Source organism: Pleurodeles waltl, chromosome 1_2 (genome assembly GCF_031143425.1).
Source record: "Pleurodeles waltl isolate 20211129_DDA chromosome 1_2, aPleWal1.hap1.20221129, whole genome shotgun sequence".
Taxonomy (NCBI): Eukaryota; Metazoa; Chordata; class Amphibia; order Caudata; family Salamandridae; genus Pleurodeles; species Pleurodeles waltl.
Genome location: NC_090437.1, coordinates 335952351 through 335973099, shown reverse-complemented (window position 1 = coordinate 335973099; position 20749 = coordinate 335952351). Strand labels below are relative to the sequence as shown.

The following is a 20749-nucleotide window of genomic DNA, read 5'->3' as shown; positions in this document are numbered from 1 at the left end:
AAGAAGACCAGTGAGGTTAATGAGTGCATTGGATAAGTAATAGGGTGTCATAGATGTCGGTTGCTAACTGCAGATGGTCGGTAGATAGGGTAATATTGCAATTCATAAACCCGTTCAGAGTTTGCCAAACTCTCTGTGAGATCTTGAGGATAGTCAGAGACTCATTTGGGAGTTATAGGCCCCTCTGAGGTATGAGGTCCAGGCACACCAAGTGTGATGTAATGTGTTTGAAAGCCTTACGTTCTGTGAGGGTAAATTTGGTTGTGATGGTCAGGAGTAGATCCAGTAACACCAGGTCATGGGTATCAAGGCCTAGGGTGTTCAGTAATGCAGAGGGACCTGGAGAAATCATTGGGAAGTTTAAGGAAATTGGTTTTTCAAATATCTCTTTTAGTTGGTGCTCAATCGATGACCAGTATGGGGCAAGAAGGGTGCAGCTAAACAGCATATGTTCGGGTGTTCCAGAAGACAAGTTGCAATTCCAGCATTTGTCGTTGCCGCACAGTTTTAATTTGTCGTTTGACAGGAAGGAAGTTCATAGTAAAAAAAAATTGATTGTGTGAGAGATGGGGCATTTTTGTTGCTTGGTGGTATGTTAAAGATTTTTGACCAACTTTCTTCTGAGATGTAGTCAGTGTGTCGGGGTTCTAGAGGTTTGGTCCATTTTGAATGTAGTGGTGATTGTAAAGATGGAGGAGAGTTGGTTAAGATTTTGTATATTTGTGGTGCTATATGCCTTGCTGAGTGCCATGTTAACAGCCATGAGGCAATATAGGGGTGAACAAATGGGTTTAGTTTTGGTAACTTCACTTTAAGTTTTAGTATGGCATAGAAATCTGAGTTGGGCAGGTTGAATATGGATTGGAGTTCTACAAAGGAGTGTGGGCTGGTGTTCACATCATATAAGCCACAGATTTTTCATATGCGTTTGGATGCCCATGAAGTGCTGAGGTCGGTGACTGTTTCGGCCTTTATTTTCAGGTTGTGATATATGGAAGCTAGTGATGAGTGTTAGATAGAATCTGATAGAGAATTCTAGCTGCAGATTCCTTACCTATTAATTTTCCAGGCATCAGTCTGGGTCTGGAAGATTTTGATGAGCAGTACCTCTGCGTGCCATCAGGTTCTGTCGATCGGCTCCTCATGTGTCGTCAGCGTTGCCACACTGGAATGACATTGCAGTACCTATGTAGGCACCACCCAGATGTGTTAACGTCCGTTCTTTTCTTTCCGCGTCAGCTTATTTAATAGAGACTTCTAGTTTGCAGATTCTTTACCTTAGAATTTTCCCCCAGATGTCAGACTGGATCCGGAGATTTTTTCTTTAAGCAATACCCTTGCGAGTCGGTAGGTGGCGTTGGTCGACTCGGTGGGCGTCGTAGTCGCTGTGATGACATCAGGAGTAGTACATAGTCACCGCCTTATCACAGTGACGTTGGTTCTTTTCTTTCCGCGCCACACGCTGATCTGGACAGAGCTACCTTGGTCTCTTTTTGACCGATTTCGACCCTTTTGTCGAGTTTTTTGTTGAGTTTTTTGGTGCGTCAAGGATGTCCCCGATGTTTCAAACCATGCGAGAACTGTCACTGCATGATGTCAGTGGCGGATCCCGAACGGGTCTGTTTGTGGTGCCTGGAGCGTGACCACAGCCTGAAGTCGTGCTCCGAGTGCTGGGCCATGCACCCGAAGTCCTTGAGGGAGCGGTCCCTCAAGCTTATGGCTGCCCAGCGCTCGACTCCGCATAGGTCCCGGTCTCGCTCGGGGGGAAGGTCTTGAGACCGCTCGCGAAGCCACCACCATTCTTCTTCAAAATCTTCGGGACAAGGTAAGAGGGAAGAAGTCAAAGAGGTTCCATCACCCTTCGACTTCACCTCGTTGCTCGGCTGATGCGAAGTGGGTGGAGCGTCGACGCTCGAAGCCTCCGTCTTCGTAGCCTGCTTCTGGGTCCGCTCCGCGCTTCCCCGAGTTTTCAGGAGCCGGAGCAAAGCTTGTCCAATTTAAAGAGTTTTATGAGGCCATGCGTCTCATTTTTGGGCAGGCAGACCCCAATACGGTGCCTATGGGCCCAAAGGGTTCGGTCAGGTGGCCTTCGGGTTCCGCGCTGGCAGCTTCGGCTCCGGCCACTGTCGTCCCCTCCGGATCCACTTTCGGATCTGCACCGGCTGTTCCATTGAGACTTTCTCCGGTGCCGCTTTGATTGTCGACGCTCCAGACGTTGGTGGTGCCCACCATCGATTCCAATCCTCATCCCCAACGACTTGGAGTCGAAACAGCGTTGGCTGACACCGGCTCTGTCTTCGATAGGACCTATTCACCCCGGGTCGGATTCGGACCTTTTTTCTTATGGATACAAATTCGGGGAAGGATTGGAGGGGTCGTTGGACCCTTAGGAATACCAGAATGACCCTAATTTGGACTGCGCACAGGAGTTGGCCGACAACAGTGGCCTGGTCACCTCTCCAGATGCTGGCATGCGGTCTCCTCGTACCGTGGCTATGGCAGAGGGAGCGACTTTATGGTGGTCAGTAGGCCAACTGAGGTCCTTGGTCTTGAGCTGCCTACTGGTCAAGTCAGGTCAGATCTCCAGTCGGAGTTGCTTCAGCCAGGGGCTTCCGCATCTGAATCCCTTCTGCCATTCAATGAAGCCCTCACCGATGTCCTCTTGGGTAGTCCCAGCACCCCACCTCTGACATCCAGGCATCCTCTCCCTCTGGCACATTCCCTTCCGCACCCCCGGATAGGGAATCAAAAAGACTGGAACAATTTGGGAAGAAGATGTTTTCTTCCCCCAGTCTCGTGCTGCGGTCTGTGAACACCGCATGCCTTTGGGGCCGCTATACCCACACTCTCTGGGATACGGTCATGCAGGTTCTGCTGCAGATACCGGAGGAGCCCTGTGCTTTCGTCTCCCAAGCTGTCACCAATGGGAGAGATGCAGCAAAGTTCACGATCAGATGTGGGCTGGACACGACCGATTCTCTAGGTAGATCTCTTGCGATGATGGTGGCCCTGAGTCGCACAACGCCTTGTAGCCTACATCTGTTTTTTCGGGGGATGTCTAACAGACTCTTATGGCCATACCCTTTGATGGCTCCTGTGTCTTTGGAGACAAGACGGACTCAGCTTGGGAGAAGCTCAAGGACTCCCAGGCCATTGCTCAGCCCCTTGGCCTTTCCACTGCCCCTCGCTCCCAACAGTCCGCCTTTCGTGGAAAAGGAAGGGGCTCCCTGTTGCATCCCCATCTATGCCACTGTGCCACCCATGCTGTTCAGCCGCTGTGTGGCCAACGACGCGAAATCCCACGTGGGACAGGGAACCAGAGGTCTGCGCAGTCCACCCCTGCCCTCACTGCAGCCTCCAAACCCTCCTAGTCTGTCCCCTCATTCCAATCCAGTCACCGTCACCTGCCCCACTGGGAATCCATCACTACGGACAGGTGGGTGTTGCAGATCGTTCTAAGGGGCTACTCCCTCCCCTTCGAATCTGTCACACCAGCCATTCCTCCATCAGTCGGCCACATTGCAGGGGATCATTTGGCACTTCTGTGCCAGGAAGTTGTGGCTCTCTTGGCCAAGGGAGCCATTGAGAAGGTCACTGCACCAGAAGTAGGTCGTGATTGTTAATCCCGCCACTTTCTGGTGCCCAAAAAGGACAAGGGCTTATGTCCTCAAGAAGGAGAAACTCAAAATGCTCACCCTGGCTCAGGTCCTATCTGCCTTGGACTCAGGAGAATGGATGGTAGCGTTGAACTTGCAGGACGCTTATTTCCATATTCCCATCCTGCTTGCCCACAGATGTTACCTACAATTCGTGGTAGGTCACAAGCACTTTCAATTTACTGTGCTCCCCTTCGGCCTTACCAGCGCCCCTCGGGGGTTCATGAAAGTGATGGCAAAGGTTGCAGCTCATCTGTGCAGGTTGGAGGTTTCAGTCTTTCCCTACCTCGACACCTGGCTGTTGAAGGTAAATTCGTCCCAAAAATTTGTCTCCCACCTTCAGACTACGGCAAACTCCTACACACCCTGGGGTTCACTATAAACGTGCCAAAGTCGCACCTGACTCCCTCTCAGATGCTTCCTTTCATCAGAGCTGTTCTGGACTGTAGGAAAATGCCACTGTTGGCATGGTCACTTCCCACTTTTTGCCTAGTGTTGATGCCAGCTGTGATTGGAAGTGTGCTGGGACCCTGCTAATCATGCCCCAGCACCAGTGTTCTTTCCCTAAAACTGTACCTTTGTTTCCACGATTGGCACAGCCCTGGCACACAGTCAAGTACCTTGTAAAAGGTACCCCTGGTACCAAGGGCCCTGTGGCCCGGTAGGGTCCCTAAGGGCTGCAGCATGTATTATGCCACCCTCAGGGACCCCTCACTCAGTACATGCACACTGCTTTGCAGCTTGTGTGTGTTAGTGGGGCAAAAAGACAAAGTGGACGTGGCACTCCCCTCAGAGTGTCATGCCCAAAAACCACTGCCTGTGGCATAGGTAAGTCACCCCTCTAGCAGGCCTTACAGCCCTAAGGCAGGGATGCACTATACCACATGTGAGGGCATAGCTGCATGAGCACTATGCCCCTACAGTGTCTAAGTTAATTCTTAGACATTTTAAGTGCAGGGTAGCCATACTGGGTATATGGTCTGGGAGTTTGTCATTACGAATGCCACAGCACCATAATGGCTGCACTGAATACTGGGAAGTTTGGTATCAAACTTCTCAGCACATTAAACCCACACTGATGCCAGTGTAGGATTTATTGAAAAATGCACACAGAGGGCATCTTAGAGATGCCCCCTGTATGTTAGCCCAACTAGTGCAAGGCTAATTGGTCTGTGCCAGCCTGCCACTTCCAGACGAGTTTCTGACCACATGGTGTGAGTGCGTTTGTGCACTCTGTGGTCAGAAACAAAGCCTGTTCTGTGTGGAGGTGCTTCACACCTCCCCCTGCAGGAACTGTAACGCCTGGCGGTGAGCCCCAAAGGCTCAAGCCTGGTGTTACAGTGCCCTAGGGCACTTCAGCTAGTGGAGATTACCACCCCCTCCTCCATCCCCCCCAGACCAGCCCCCACTTTTGGCAGGAAGTCCAGAGGGATAATGAGAAAAAACAGAAGGAGTCACCCTCTGAGCCAGGACCCACCTCTAAGGTGTCCAGAGCTGAAGTGACCCCCTCCTTGAGAAATCCTACATCTTGCTTTGGAGAATTAGGACCAATAGGAATAGGGATGTGCCCCCCTCCTCAGAGGGAGTGGGCACAAGGATAGTGTATCCACCCTCAGGGAGAGTAGCCACTGGCTACTGCCCTCTTACCCTAACACACTCCTAAATTTAGTATTTAGGGGCGACCCTGAACCCAGCTCTACAGATTCCGGACAACCTCAAGAAAGGACTTCTGAGCTGAAAATCCAGCAGAGAAGAGAACGAGACTCCAACTGACATGGCCACAGCGCTGCCAGTGCTGTCTCCAGCTTCAAAAAGCTGTAAGAAAAGCAGCAAAGTGTTTTGCAGGATCAGCGACCCTTGAAAATCCTCCACAAGACTGCCTGCATCACCGAGGATGAAGAAACTCCTGTGGACAGTGGACCTGTCCAAAAATAAGACAAGAAACCATCTTTAAAGGAACTCTTACCTCACTCCAGAAGTGAGAGTTCAACTACTCTGCACCCGATGCCCCCGGCCCGTGTCCAGAGAAACCAACTAGCCAGAGAAGATCCCCAAGCGACTCCGATGACGTGTCCACTCTGGGCTGACATCTCTACACCTCCACGACGATGACTCATGCAGAGGGAATCCCGAGGACCCCACTGACCATGACTGCTGGGACGAAAACATCCTACGCCTGGAGAAGCACTGCACCACAGCCGCCAGGCCTGAGAGAAGCCGACCATTGCTGCAGCAACAAGCAGCAGGCAGCCCTCACCTTTGCCCAGTTGGTAACTTGCCCGAGAGGCCTCCCTGTGCCCTGCCTGCAGCGCCTAAGTGACCCCGGGGTCCCTCCATAGAGTTCTATTGAGAACCCGACTCCCTGTTTGCACACTGCACCCGGCCACCCCTGTGCCACCGAGGGTGTGGTTTTGTCTCAGTACAGCACCAACAGCAAGCTAAGGCTTTACCAGAGCTTCATTCTGTCAGCATTCTTGTATGGATCAGAATGCTGGCGAATGATGCAAAGCAGCATCACCAAACTGTCAGCTATCCACACTAGAACCCTGAGGAGAACCTTGTGCATTTTCTGGTTGGGAAGCATCTCCAGCCAGGACAACAGAGCCTAGACACTATCCTTAAAAAGAGTAAATGATGGCGCGAGCTGAATAGAACACACCATCAGAAGGGAACAAGACTCCATCACAAGAACCACCAGAAGGCAAACGGAAGAGAGTTCGGTCAAAAAACACCTACAGGCAAACTGTGGAAACAGAAGTTAAGACTGTGAACTACAGTGACGGCACCGTACAGAAACGAGCTCAAGACAGAAGTGGAGATCCCTTGTGCATGTCGGTCTGCATAACGGGCAGGAAGTATGTGCCCTCACTTATAGTGCAGATGCATTTGGTGAGTGTACAAAAAGGCACATTTCCAACACAGATTCACAGTCGGTACATTTGAAGAGCATACATTTCAACAGGTGCACTTGTAGCTCCACCCCCCCTTTATTAGAGCAAAGTCAACATTAATCATAGTAGATGCTACCCTGACAAACACTATTCCTTGGAATTACTGACACCTTCTTAGAAGTGTTATCCATCTGTGTGCATGCTGAAGCACCTCCTCTACCTCCCTTCTCCAGCTTCAACAAAGTCCCATGAAGAAACCACGAGCCAATGTATAAGGATATCCAGAGGAGGTATATGATAATTATTAGATGGTATCACTGAGTTTCAGCATTTACCTTTAGAAAAATCACTCCAGTTTCAATGTGGAGAGAATATTGTAGCCATAAACTTGAATTATGAGATACGTTTTTATCCCATATTCATACTTGAGGTGTTGTCACTCTGCCTGTAGTTCAAGGTTTTTATAGATGAATAAGAATAACCCTGTGTATCACCCATGAGGTAACTATCCATTATTCCATTTTATATTCAGAATATTGAATACCTATAATAGAAAAACAAACTTGCTTGCTCGAAGCCTTTTGTTGATGCTGTTTTCTTTTTTGTTACTAGGTGTGCTACAGAGTCGTAATGCAACTATGTGGACTTTGGGGAAATCCTGTTCTTGCAGTGAGAGTCTTGTTTGAAATGAGAAAGGCTGGCGTACAACCAAATGCAATCACTTATGGTTATTACAACAAGGTGAAGTAGGCGTATGACATTTGGCTTGGGTTCTTGTATATTTTATTGGTGTTCATGTAGTGTAAACCTAGCTAGGAAGAAACGGAGTGATGTACATTACATGGGGTGTTTGGAAACCATCTACATGAGGTTGTGCATCAAGTGGGGATTGCACAACTACTTTTCGTACATTAAATATCACATTTTAAATTAATCCATTGCAACTTTAAATTTTAAGATATCTCTCAATATTAATAATCAATATACCACTAACAGTCACAGTCCTAGTGGCATAAAATCTGATCTTCGGTGTCAACTTGAAAGGCTGAAGATTTACTCTATCAAGAATTTATAAAACATTTCCAGGTTACACCTCAAAACCTTGATCAGTCAAAGCTTTCCATGCATAATCCATGTAAGGTTTTGTTAGTTATTTTTTCACATTTGAGCGCTTTGCTGCTAGAGGTTTGGCATCCCTACTTTGGTTAATTCCACAATGTGTTATTTACCAAGCAAAATATGTTGATGACTTTGAGCCTTAGGTTCCACTTCAGTTCATTGCTAAAATAATTGCCACTGAAATGTGTGGAAAACAGGTTGTAGTTATTGCATGATGCCAAACAGCTATGTTGTTCCAGGACACAGAGCTAAAACACTGTTTGCAGGTTAGAAAATATAGACCCTCATTACGACCTCAACGTGCACCAGAATACCGCCAGTGCTGGCGGTATTTCTGGCTTCCTATTTTGACTTTTCTGCTGGGCCAGCGGACGGTAACAGTGTTACCGTCCGCTGGCCCAGTGGAAAAGTCACATCAACATTGTTGCCGGCTCGTAATAGAGCCGCGGCTATGCTGATGTGCAGCGTGTGCAGTAGCACCCGTCGCGCATTGCACTGCCGAAATTCGGGCAGTGAAATGTGCGATGAGGCTATGCCCGGGGGCCCCTGCACTGCCCATGCCAAGTGCAGGGTCCCCCAGGGGCACCCAAAGTCCCCCTTACCGCTAGCCTTTCCATGGCAGTGTTTACCGCCGTGGCCAGGCTGACGGTCGGGGACTCATAAGCCCCAGGGCAACGGTGCTTGTACCGCTGCCCTGAGGATTTAAGCCTGGCGATATAGTGGAGGGGCCGGCGGTATGGCCGTGGCTGTTGCGCCACGGTCATAATAGCTGGCAGAACACCGCCAGCCTGTTGGCGGTGTTACCGCCAGCTTACCGCCGGCCGCCAGGGTCGTAATGAGGCCCATAATGTTTGCTTTGCAATCATTGTCTATTTCATGGGCATCCTTTTAGCATATATAGATCAATACTGGCCCATAGCAGTGTAAAATGTGAAGTGAGAAAGGTTCCCATCTAAGCATAGTAGCTCCTTGAGAAAATGTCTTTGTGCTGCAGATGTTAATCTCGAAATACGCTGCTAATTTCGAATACTTAATATTCAGTACCACTGAGCTTCAAGCGCTAGGAGACATTCAGTCATTGCCCTCATAACATGAAGATAATACCTTACTATGACATGACTAACCTCATTGTTGCTTACATTCTCCCACTGTTCAGGCCTGGCCTGTCTCGCATATGTATATATGAGTCTTGAACCTGTATCTGATGTGGGATATTATTAATCCCTATGGTTGCTGCTGCCTGGCAGGGTTGGGAAAGCAATCCATGTTTGTAGTGAGCAGGTCCATCACAGCAACACAATCTGAGAGGTTGGGTTCGCTTTATTATAAGGAGGAGAGTGCATTAGTACTAGCAGGAATTCAGCTACATGACAAAGTGCACTTGGGGACCAGTGGGGACTTGAGAATCGCAACAGTATTTATAGAGAAATTGAGACATGGTGCAGGGGTTGGGGACAAATCACTGGGAGTACGGAAATTATAACAATAAATTGGTGGGATGTGTGGCAGAATTAGAAAACAAGTAATTTTTTTTTTAATGGATATTTCTACGGATTCTTTACCTTTTGAATTTCCTGAGGTGCCTGCCTGAATCAGTTAGCTTTTCTCCAGTAATTGTTCCTGCATACCCATTAGCTGCACTGTGAGACTCCAGAGCAGCCTAGTCCTCCCATTGAAAATGACTGCACAGAGCCCTATATAGTTGCCACCCTGAGTGCTGATGTCCGTTCTTCCCCCCATGCTCTTTGAAGCTGATCTAGAGCTTCACCCTGAAACATCTGTTGTTGGTTTACCAAATCCAAAACGTATTTCTTGACAGTGCTACGATATGTCTCCTGCAGCACCTGCAGGAAGCAGATGTTGGTTACGAACCTGAACTTAAAACGAAAGTCATGCAACAAATGCTTTCTCATGAGTCTAAAGGCGATTAATGACCAAAAGGTGGAGCTGTATGTTGTAGAACACAAAAAAAATAGGGCGGTTGCACTCCAAAACTCTGCCCCTCTCCAAGTCCCCGCCCTAGTCCTAATCCAGATCTCTAGACTCAAATTAGTCAAAGACTAAGTTTAAAGTAAGTCTCAGTACATGTTCTATGGAGAGATTATGCAGCTGGCATTCCTATGTACTGACTCTGTGCTAGTTGGGCCTCGGCCTGGATCCTTCATATCCCCTGCCGCGCCTTTACTTTTTTTTCCGCAGGCCACACTGGTTCAATTTGCTTCACCTCCATGCCATAATTTTTAGAAGCTTGCTGATATTTTTGGATCAGATTAATATGGGATACAATGCTTACAGGATGTTATGCATGACGAGGAGGATAAGAATTTGCTACCCCCTATTTATACTGATGCTGTTCTGTATTTGGACCTTCAGAAGGCTATTGACCTTGACACCCAGCTAGAGAATGAATTCCATTCCCAGCTGGGGCCATGTCACCAAGGGAAAGTGCCTCTTTTGTGGTGGTGGTGGTCAGTAGAGCTGTAACTGTGTTGGACCTACTGTTGCCAGCTACAGAAACCAGAGTGAATTTGCTTACAGAAACCAGGCCTCCTGAAAATGTGCTGCTCTCCAGTGAAGCCCTGATGGATACCTAAATGGTGGTGCTGTTTAAACTGTCTTTGGCACTGCTGATATTTTATCACTTTGATAGATGCTATTGACTTTTTCCAGGGGATCGTCCTTTTTGACACAGCATCTCATGCCAAAGAGACTGAGAGATCAGGCTTTGGCCGCCCAGTTAAACCTGAATACCTTTCCTGCCGCTTCACCTGATATAAAATCTAAATACACTGACTCCCTTGTAACAGGGTTTCCTTTGTGCTAGATAGGCATTGGCATCTCTGAATGCTGTTTGAATTATGGGGTGATACACTCATACCCTCTGGGATATGGTGAGTGAGATTTTGTCTCCACTCTGTGAGAAGTTCTGACAAACAAGTTAATTACCTTTGGTAACGCTGTTTCTGGTTGAGACTATCTAGATGCAGATTCCTCCCTCACCTGTTGAATCTTTCCCAGATGTCAGTCTGGATCCAGAAACTTTTAAACAGTACCTCTGCGCACCAGTAGTTGGCTCTTTGTGATTCTGCACTGATGCCATTCCATTCCAGAAAGGACATATGGAACATATATAGGTGCCACTCCAGAGCTGATGTCACCTGCTTTCTAGAGTGTCCACGCCCCAGATGCAGAACTCCAAAAGCAAATTAATGTGACCAGCGTGCCGATTCCTAGACTTTGAGTCTTATTATTGAATAGTGTCCAACCACAGAACAAGGAAGATCACAGGCTTGGTGAAGAATCTATGGCTAGACAGTCACTGCCAGAAAGAGCATTACTTGAAGGTAAGTAACTTGTTCTTCTGATACAAACTTCTTGCCGGAGATTCCTCACCGTTTGAATGGATACCAGAGCAGTACCTGTTTGGAGATGTAACTATGGAAGGACTCAAAACAGAAACTGTTGCAGAACCGAGCGGACAGAGCGCTGCACCCAATGAACCTGATGAGTTGATGGGATGTCCATGTAGCTGCCTGGCATATATCCAATACAGAAACTCTGTGTGGTAACGCAGTGGTAGCATCTTTGGCCCTTGTAGAATGAACATGCAGTCCTTCCAGAGTTTAGCAGATGTTAATACAGAGCACAATCCAGCGGGACATGGTGCTCTTCTAAGTGGAATCTGTCCTCAACCTTAGAGGGATGAGGTGGAAAATAGACCAGTAACAGGGTGATGTTTTGACTGACATGAAATGGTGTCACAACTTTAGGCAAGAAAGATGCCTGCATGCACAAAAGCAACTTGTGTAGAAAATGGTGTGGTATAGTGGGTTCACAGAGAGCATGAAGCTCACTCAACCGGGGCACCAATATTACGGTGATAAGGAACACTTTCTTGAGGGTGAGAAGCAGCTGTGAAGTGGCTAGGTGGAGTGCACATTAGAAATGTGAGGACCAAGTTAAAGTCCCACTGGTGCATGGGAAAGAGAGGAAACAACGATGGCTTGTGTGGCTGTAGATGTACATGCTCTGCATACTTCCACCATGTAGTGTTGGGTACAGATGTGTGCAAGCTGTATTTCCTCGAAGAAGTCTTTTGAGTCACAAGGTAAAGTGACTCTTCCTCTCAGTGAAAATGTGCATGGGAATCGACTCCATTGTTAGATTGTTTTCTTTCCGCCTGTCTGGTTCAGACGTGTTTTCCAGCGCTCCGGTTCAAGACCATTTTCGGTTTTCCTTCGGTTCGTTGCTCACTACAGCACTAGTCAGTATTGTTTTCTATTGCATTCTATTGTCGTGTATCGAGAAACCAGAAAACCTTTGGCCATCGATTTGACGCACTCCACTTACAGCCTTCAGACTTATTCTCACTTCGTCGGCTTTGACCAACAATGCTCTGTCGATGGAATGGGTTCTATTTCACTTCTGACCCAGCTGCCACGCGAAATACTTACGGACCGATCTACATCAGATTTGCAGCCTTTGCCTGTCTCCTGATCATAATGAGGAAAACTGTAAGGCTTGTCAATCCTTTTGATAGAAAAAGACGTTGCCTTGGGCGCGTCGCAGAGAGATGCAGTGTAAGCACATAGGTGAAACACCTGACATTTTCGGACAACAAGATGTCGAGGCAGAACTGTAGTAGGCATCTGTGGGTGAGAAGATGCCTTCTCCATCCAGGACTCCTGCGCCGACATTGAGTTTGGCTTGTTGATGCAGGACCGTCCTTCGGGACAGGTTGCCATGAGTACCCATGCTGTTGTTCAGCTGCCCAAGAGACCATCATTTCTAACTAAATCTATGGCTCACAGAGCACCACTGCCAACAGGCCATGTTAGGCATCTAACATCTGCTGCGGACGCCCCGCCCTCGACACCCAAAGCGAATCCAAAACCTTCCTCTTCTGCACAGAGCCAACCAGCCTCGGTGCGAGCTGACCGTTGACCTCTGCGGATCCAAGCAACCCACCCTTGCCCGCTTTGGCTTCAACCTCCTCTGCACCAAAATCGTTTTTGTCACCAAAACCCTTGACACAGACACTGAAATCGGCTCCTGAAACAATCCTCAAAACCATGCATGAGTGGCTCAATCTGAAGCAGAAGAAACTGCTTATACAGCCTCTCACTGGCTGTTCACATGTAGAGAATTCAATTTAAAGGGTTGCAGAAAGGTTGCCTCCGCACGCACCCACCCTTTACCTCCAAACATTGAATTGCTTCTCATTCCCCCTGACCCTCTAATATCTGTGGGGGTAACTACAACATTTCTTCCTACCTTGAAAACTATAACATCATATAACTGGGTGTTGGACATTATCCAACATGGTTATTGTCTGGAGCTCATCACCGCACCTCCAAACATCCCACCTCACAAACACAAATTCTCTGTAGAACATTAAACTCAGCTCAAGCAAAAAGTGCAAGCTTTTTTGCACAAAGGAGCCATAGAGCCTGTCCCTATTCAACAGAGTTTAGGAGTATACTCCCTATATTTCCTTATCCCCAAAAAAGAGAGCTCACTACAGCCCATATTAGACACCAGACCCTTAAATCATTACATCCTATCAGAACACTTCCACATGGTCACTCTTCAGGGTGTAATCCCAGTGCTCCAACAAGGAGACTTTGTCAGCAGTAGACTTAAATGACGCTTGCGTTCACATCCCAATCCATCCAGCTCACCACAAATACCTCAGGTTCGTTATAGCAGGAAAACATTACCAGATCAAAGTGCTCCAATTCAGCGACACTACCGCACCCCGTTTGTTCACCAAATGCCAAGCAGTAGTTAGCAGCACATCTGCATAGATAAAATATTTATGTCTTCCCATATCAGGACGACTGGCTCATCAAAGCCAGTACGCTCACTTTGTGTCAACAACATAGTCAAAACATTCTCCACTCCTCCTTTAACTAGGGTTTACCATCAGCATAATAAAGTCACACTTTCAACCCTTTACTGAGTCAGGTGTATCTAGGAGCTATTCTCAAACCAGCAGGGATCAGCTTACCCAAATATAGCCAGGTTAAGAACATCCAAACACTCCTACAACCAGTTCACCCCAACCAACACAACAGTCAAAACAGTTATGCGTTGTTTAAGCATCATGGCATCCTGCATTGCAATAGTACCATATGAATGAATACAAATGTGCCTGCTGCAGGAATGACTGGTGTGCCAATGGTCTCAATCACAGGGTCAGTTACAACATCTAGTGTTGGTAGACAACCGCACTCGTCACTCTGTGCAGTTGTGGAACACACAAAACCTGTCAAAAGGCCACCTTTCCTTGACCCTGTTTCCCCAGATCATTCTCATAGCGGACACATCCCTCACAGGATGGGATGCTCACCTAAAGGATCTCACATTTTAGGGTATCTGGGACACCAGACGTCAGGGTCTCCACATCAACTACCTCGAGCTTGAAGCTGTTCACCTAGCATTGAAAGTGTTCCTACTTCACCTGATAGGCAAGATTGTCTGGGTCTGGACGGACAACATGACAGCCATGTTTTATTCACAAAAACAGAGGACACACGCTCCTTACAGTTATCGCCCCTATCTCAGACGATTTGGCGTTGGGCAATACATCACAATGTTCACCTGTTAGCGGAACACCTCCCAGAGAAGGACAACTACTTTGCTGACCTCCTCAGCAAGATGTGGCAACAAGTTCATGAGTGGGAACTCCACCCCGAGTTGTCCTCCACTAGTTTCACAAGTGAGCGTTTCCACAGATAGACCTGTTCGCAAGAGCAGACAAGGCAAAGTACCCAGACTTCACCTCCAGATTCCCACACCCAAGGGCAATGCTGTATGGATGAACTGGTCAGGGATATTTGCCTACTCTTTTCCCTCTCTCCCTCTTCTTTCGTTTGTGGTTTGAAAGCTGAGGCAAAGGTCTCTCACCCTCATTCTGGTAGCTCCCACTTGGGCTCACCAACCATGTTTCACCACACTACTCACACCTTTAAATAGTTCCCCACAAGAACCTTCCCCTCAACCCAGACCTTCTCACTCAGAACCATGGAGAAATCAGTCATCCAAATCCAAAGGAACTCAACCTTGCGATTTGGCCCTTGAGGTCATAGAATGCTGTTACCTTAATCTCCCACCTGATTGTGTGGCCATTGTCAAAGAAGCTTGTAAACCTACAACTAGAGCGAGGTACACGGCTAAGTAGAAAATATTTGTTTTCTACTGCTGCAGTAAACACATTGATCCATTAAATGCAACTGTTCAAAACATTGCCTGTTATCTCTTATCCTAGTTCAGGGTACCACTTATTAAGGCATTCAGGTAAGGCCTTTAAAGAGTAATCCCAAATGGAGTTCCCCCTGCACCTACGTGGAATCTCAACATTGTACTTGCCAGACTTGTGTCCACCATTCAAACCCTTGCACAAATGCCCCCTCCAATTTCTCTCTTGGAAGGTTGTGTTAATGGTGGTCATCACTTCGTTTAGGAGTGTGAGTGATTTCTAGACATTAACCTTCAAAGAACCTTTCTTCCAGCTACATGTCGATAGGGTAGTCCTTCCAAGTAACCCAGAATTCCTCCCAAAAGTGGTTTCCACTTCCCACCTCAATCAGTGAGTTGAATTATCTGTTTACTTTCCGCAGCCTGATCCAGTTGCAGAAAGAGCTCTTTATACACTAGATGTAAAAAGAGCGTTAGTGTATTATAATGACAGAACTAAAGAGTTGCGCAAAACCAAACAACTCTTTATTGCTTTTTCGCCCTCTCACAAAGGAAAGCCTATATTTAAATCAGACATTTCTAGATGGATAATTAAATGCATTCATACATGTTACACCAAAGCTAAGAGATCCTTGCCCTTACCTCCTTGAGCACACTCTACCCATAAAAAAGGAGCTTGTCTGGCTTTCATGGGCGATATACCAATAGCTGAAGTTTGTAAAGCAGCTACATGGTTTACACCACCCACTTTCACTTAACATTGTGTGGATGTGTTAGCACGCCAACAAGCAAATGTAGGTCAGGGAGTGCTACGTACCCTAGTTCAACTGTAACACCCACAGGTTAGCCACTGCTTTTTTGACGGCACTGTTTCACAGTTTATGCAGAGCAGGTGTTTCTACAGCCACACATGCCATCAAACAAAATAAGTTATTTACCCTGTAAGCACTGTTGGCATGTAGTGGTGTAGATTCACATGCACCGCCCTCCTCCCTGGACACCTGTGGCTGTTGCAGTTCCTTCTTAAATCTTCTTTTGCATGGACATCTCTTTACTGATACTTACTCACTCTCCATTTTCACCCGCCTATGGGAAAACAATCTAGCAATTGATTTGATGCCCATGCGCATTATAACCGAGAAGAGGAGTCACTTTACCTCATGACTTGTAAGACTTCTTCTAAGAAAAACAATTTGCACTCATCGGAAACCAACACTAGATGGCAGAATAATGCAGAGCATGTGAATCTACAGCACTACATGCCACAAACAGATGCTTACATGGTAAGTAACATATTCCTTGTAAACCTTTCAAAAAATGCATAACTATCGGAGACTTGAACAATGAGGGCTCATCTGGCAGCCGCAAGACTGCCAAGTGATAGCCTTCAACTGTGTTTGCCATGCTATGCCCAAAACCTAACAATGAAACCTCAGTAGTTCTCGATCCAATACTCTCCATGCCCAGCCATTAGTATCACTTGGTTCTGATCAGTCCTGACCTTCTTGAGAGCTCTCAGTAGGAGTGGTATCGGCAGGGAAGCATACAGGACTCCCGAGATGCAACGCGTCTCCATGTGAGACACAAAACAAACACGCCGAAGTGCTGACATTTTAGGCTCTTGGCAGTGGTGAACAGATCAAGTCAAGGTTCACCCCATTTGTGGAAAAGACTTTGTGCCACATGCAGGTGTAATTGCCACTTGTAATCCACAAGTCACTGACAGCTGAGCTAGTGTGCCAGGTGGTTTATCACCAGCAAGATTCCTTGGTGGTCCAACCATGTCCAGAGGCACAGGGCTTCCCACCCAGTCCTGCGTGTTGGAATACTACATGGCAGCGGTGTTGTCTGTACCAGCCTCCCATTGATGGATGGGAGGAAGGCGTTCAACACCAAGTGGTTGGCCCTCAGCTCCAGAAGGTTGTTATGCAGCTAGACCTCCGCCAGAGACTATAGGTCTCTGATCTCCACCTCCTCCAGATGGCTATCCCAACCCTAAAGCGATGCAGTACCCACCACCGTTGATCTTTTGTAGTCTCCTCGAAAATCTGAAAGTGGACAGAGAGAGGTCCTCTTGATGTTGGGCCCAGTGAGACTTCAGATCCCGAAGAGAAGCCCACATATGCCACCTGGCACGCTTGGCCAGCAAAATGCAGGAGGTCATTCATCTCAGCATCCTACTGAAACCCTGACCAAAGCTGAAAGATAGGATCGTAGCCTAAATGTCCTCGACTGTTTCCTGTGTCAAAAGCATGAAACTGAACTGTGTCCAGAATAAGTTCAAAGAAGGGGAACATCTGGGAGGGGATTCAGGTGTGACTTCCGCTCATTCATAGTGAACCCCAAAGGAGACAGGAGGTTTGCCATCGGCTGGAGGTGATTGACGACTGCCTGGGGCAAACCAAACTTCAAAGCCAGTTGTCCAGGTAGGGAAAGACTGGGATCACTTATAGCCAAATATGTGTTAATAACACTACCATCACTTTTGTGAGGACCTGAGGGCACTGGTAAGGCTGGAGGGGAGCACAGTAAACTGAAAGGTGCTCTATTCCCATCACAAACAGCAAGTAGCGCCTATGGGCTTGCAGTACGGGTATTAGGAAATAGGCATCCAGCAGGTCCCACACCACTATCATGTCTCCAAGAATGAAGGCCGACAAGACCTGAGTCAGGGTGAGCATTTTGAATTTCTCCTTCTGGAGGAAGGTGTTGAGAAGACACATGTCTAAATTCAGATAAAGCCCTCCGTTCTTCTTGGGTAACAGGAGAGGGGGGGGAGAATAACAACCACGTCCTACTTCTGGTGCGGGCATCCTCTCCATAGACCCTTTGGCCTGAAAGGGTTTGCGCTTTCTGCCGTAAAACAAGGATGGTCCTCCATAAGTCATTGGAAAGAAGGTTCGATGATGTGGAAAGGAAATGTAGGGCATAGCCATTCTAAACAATTTGCAAGACACAACTGTCTGATGTTGTGGCCAGCAAACCAGCAAGTCGGATCCTGCCTCCCACTGCGTGGCTGTACGCCACTAAGGGCTCGCTAAAGGGTTTGGCAAGTGGGGCTGCTGCTGGTGGTGCTGTGGACAGGGAAACCCGTTGACCTTGACTAGTGGGCACAACTGCAAAACTGTTAGGTGCCTTGAGGAGGTGGGATTGGGTGACGGTAAGGGGCACCTCTGGCAAGGCCACAAAATTATGCAGTTGGTGAGGTGGGCAGAATAGCTAGGGAGTGTGCTGTGGCCCTTCTCTCCTAGAACCGCTTGAGAGCAAGTTTTCCTTGTTCAAAAACAAGCGAGTCCCGTTGGAACAGCATGTCCATGAGGGACAGCTGGACATAGCCTGAAAAAAGTGGTGGACTGCAGCCAAGCATAGTGACAAATGGCTACACTGGTGCCAGTGCAATAGCTAGAGAACTTTTTGGCCCATACTCCCAACAAAGTATCTGCAAGGACGACGTTAAAAGGCAGGATGAGCTCAGTGGATTTTTGCTCTGTCTGAAGGACTTATGTCATAGCATTGCTCTTCACTGCAATGTTGAGAGCTGGAGTTCAAGGACATCAGCCCCCTTACATATTATCATAGCGTAAGAAGCACTATCCTAAGTGGCAGGTCCAGGGCGTGCGAGCAACCCTGACTCTGGGGAGGTTTCAAGGTCACTAGCAGCCTGCAGGTTGTTATACCAATATTCCTTGTGATAAGGTTGTCCAATCTGTCACCTGCATCATAATCCTTGTCTGAGCCAGGCCAAACAGGAAATTCAGGGTTTGCGTTCATCTTGGGGGAGGCAGATCTAGTGGGGGAAGAAGTGGGGCCTCTACAGCAGTCAAGCACAGCCTTAGTCCAGATCCAAACAGCAAAAACTCTGCATCGGAGTAGGCAAGTGGAGTCTCATCTTCCAGCATCAATGGAGTCTTAATCGAAGTATCAGGAACCAGTGTGGACCGTGGAAGGCCGAGTCGAAATTGGATCCAAAGGCACTCCCACACAAGTATGCTCTGAGGATCCAGCTAGTGCTGAGGGCAAATCATTCTGCGATAAACCAGGTGGGGAGCTTCTTGGGCCCATAGGTGCACCAGAGTTAGCCTATGAAGATCCGAAGAGTCTGATTATGGCCTTGCTGAACTCTTCCAAATTTTGGGGAGTGGCAAAAGGCCCAAGAAATATAAGGTTGTGCCGAAACAAGTTGTGATATTGGCTCCAAAGTAGAACTATTTTGGAATCTGGATCGAGACAATGGTACCGCCCTTGTGCCTTCTTTAGGGAGTGTGAATGGAGTAAAGGGAATGAGTCTTGCACTTGGATTACTTGTGTTTTCTTCCTTCGACTTACCCAAAGACTTTGGACAAGATAAAGACTGACCTCTAGAATGACTCCTGTGACTTCTGTATCTCGAACTGAGCCGAAATGAACTTTGACTGGTCTCTTTGTGGAGTCCTCCTGTGCTTTATGATGTAATTTCACCTTGCTGTCTCGTCTGCCCCCTGGATTCATCAGTGCTTAGTCACTGTTGGCCATAGAGTTGTGGTTTCACGCCAGGCACCACAGGCAAATCTGATGAGCGAAAGTCCTTACAGGGCATGAAACCAGTCGTTTTTAGAAGTGAAATATTCCTTACATAGTGTAAAGCTATTTTTTATAGAGATAAGGGACAGTAGTTTCCTCCGGAGCTATGTCCGGTGGCACAGAAGGGAAGGAACTGACATCAGTGTGCCAGATTCATGCATATATATGGGGCTCTACACACCACATCCGGAGTGGAATGACTTCAGTGCAGAGCTGCATGGAGTCACCTACCAGCTCGCAGAGGTGATGCTGTAAAGATTCCAGAAACTGTGATCCCTGGGAAATATGCAAAAGGTGAGGAATCTGTGGCTAGAAGACCCTGAGAAATACTTTCACCTAGACAGCCTGTGACGCCCAGGACATGGTCAAGTCTGTTTGCAAGCTAGTCTGAAAACCAGACTTTGTGGGTTGTGCTACATGCAGTAAGGGGATGATTTGCTGTCATGTATGTGATTTGTAGACATGTACACTTATGGGTATGCCGTTTGATGGCTGTAGGCTGTTTGGAGGAAGGACAGCTTCAGCATTGGACATTTCAAATATAACCATGCTATTGCCTGCTTCTTGGACTTATGATTTCTGTACTGCCAGTGTCACCAACAATATCCTACATTTATAAATTACTCCTGGTTCTGGCTTCCTGCCAAAGACATCCATCACAGCCTCTTAAGCTGTCCTCTCCATCATTTTATAGCTTTATGGGATGTGATGGTGGCAGAGGACGTGGCCACCATTATGGAGAGTCCCTCCTCTTCACCTGCTTCCAGGATGTTCTTATTCTATCTCCAAAGGTCATCTGCAACCAGTAGGGGGCAGAATTCATTTTTATCTATCCAACTAGCCCACTGTTATATCCAGCCAATGATTCATGCAGATCGTTCAACATGGTTACACCCTTCCTTTTCGGTCAATCACTTCCCTTGTCCTCCCCCAAGTTCCTCCTGCTTTTGCTCAATGTTCGGCAGAAGATGCCTCTTCCTTCTACCTTACCAAAGAGGTCATTGCTGAGCAAAGGAGCAAAAGCAAAAGAGGCAAAGGGTGCTACTCCTATTAAGACAGTGAGCAAATTTGTAGCTTTGATTCCTTACCACCCTTTTTTAGGAGACACATTTAAGATGTAAATTCTGGTCCCAGTCTTCTGCACTCTGTATCATAGGGATTGGATGGTGTGCTTTGACTTGCAGGATCCATACATTAAATAAACCGCCCTGCTCTCCCCAAAACACTTCCTGTGCTTCGTTGTGCAGGCAGAACAATTATAATTTACTGTCCTGTCTATCAGCCTCTCCTTAGACCCTCAAATGTTTATAAAGGTTATTACTG

At 47.4% G+C, this 20749-nt stretch overlaps 1 protein-coding gene across 2 annotated transcripts in view; it reads left to right on the top strand.

The window, feature by feature from the left end:
• Nucleotides 1–20749, top strand: part of DENND4C (DENN domain containing 4C) — a 1359979-nt gene that overhangs the window by 759108 nt on the left and 580122 nt on the right. For both annotated transcript variants that reach the window (XM_069239287.1, XM_069239298.1), the window contains exon 18: nucleotides 7160–7288. In XM_069239287.1, the coding sequence (XP_069095388.1) occupies nucleotides 7160–7288 (129 nt within the window). The remainder of the gene's footprint in view (nucleotides 1–7159; nucleotides 7289–20749) is intronic.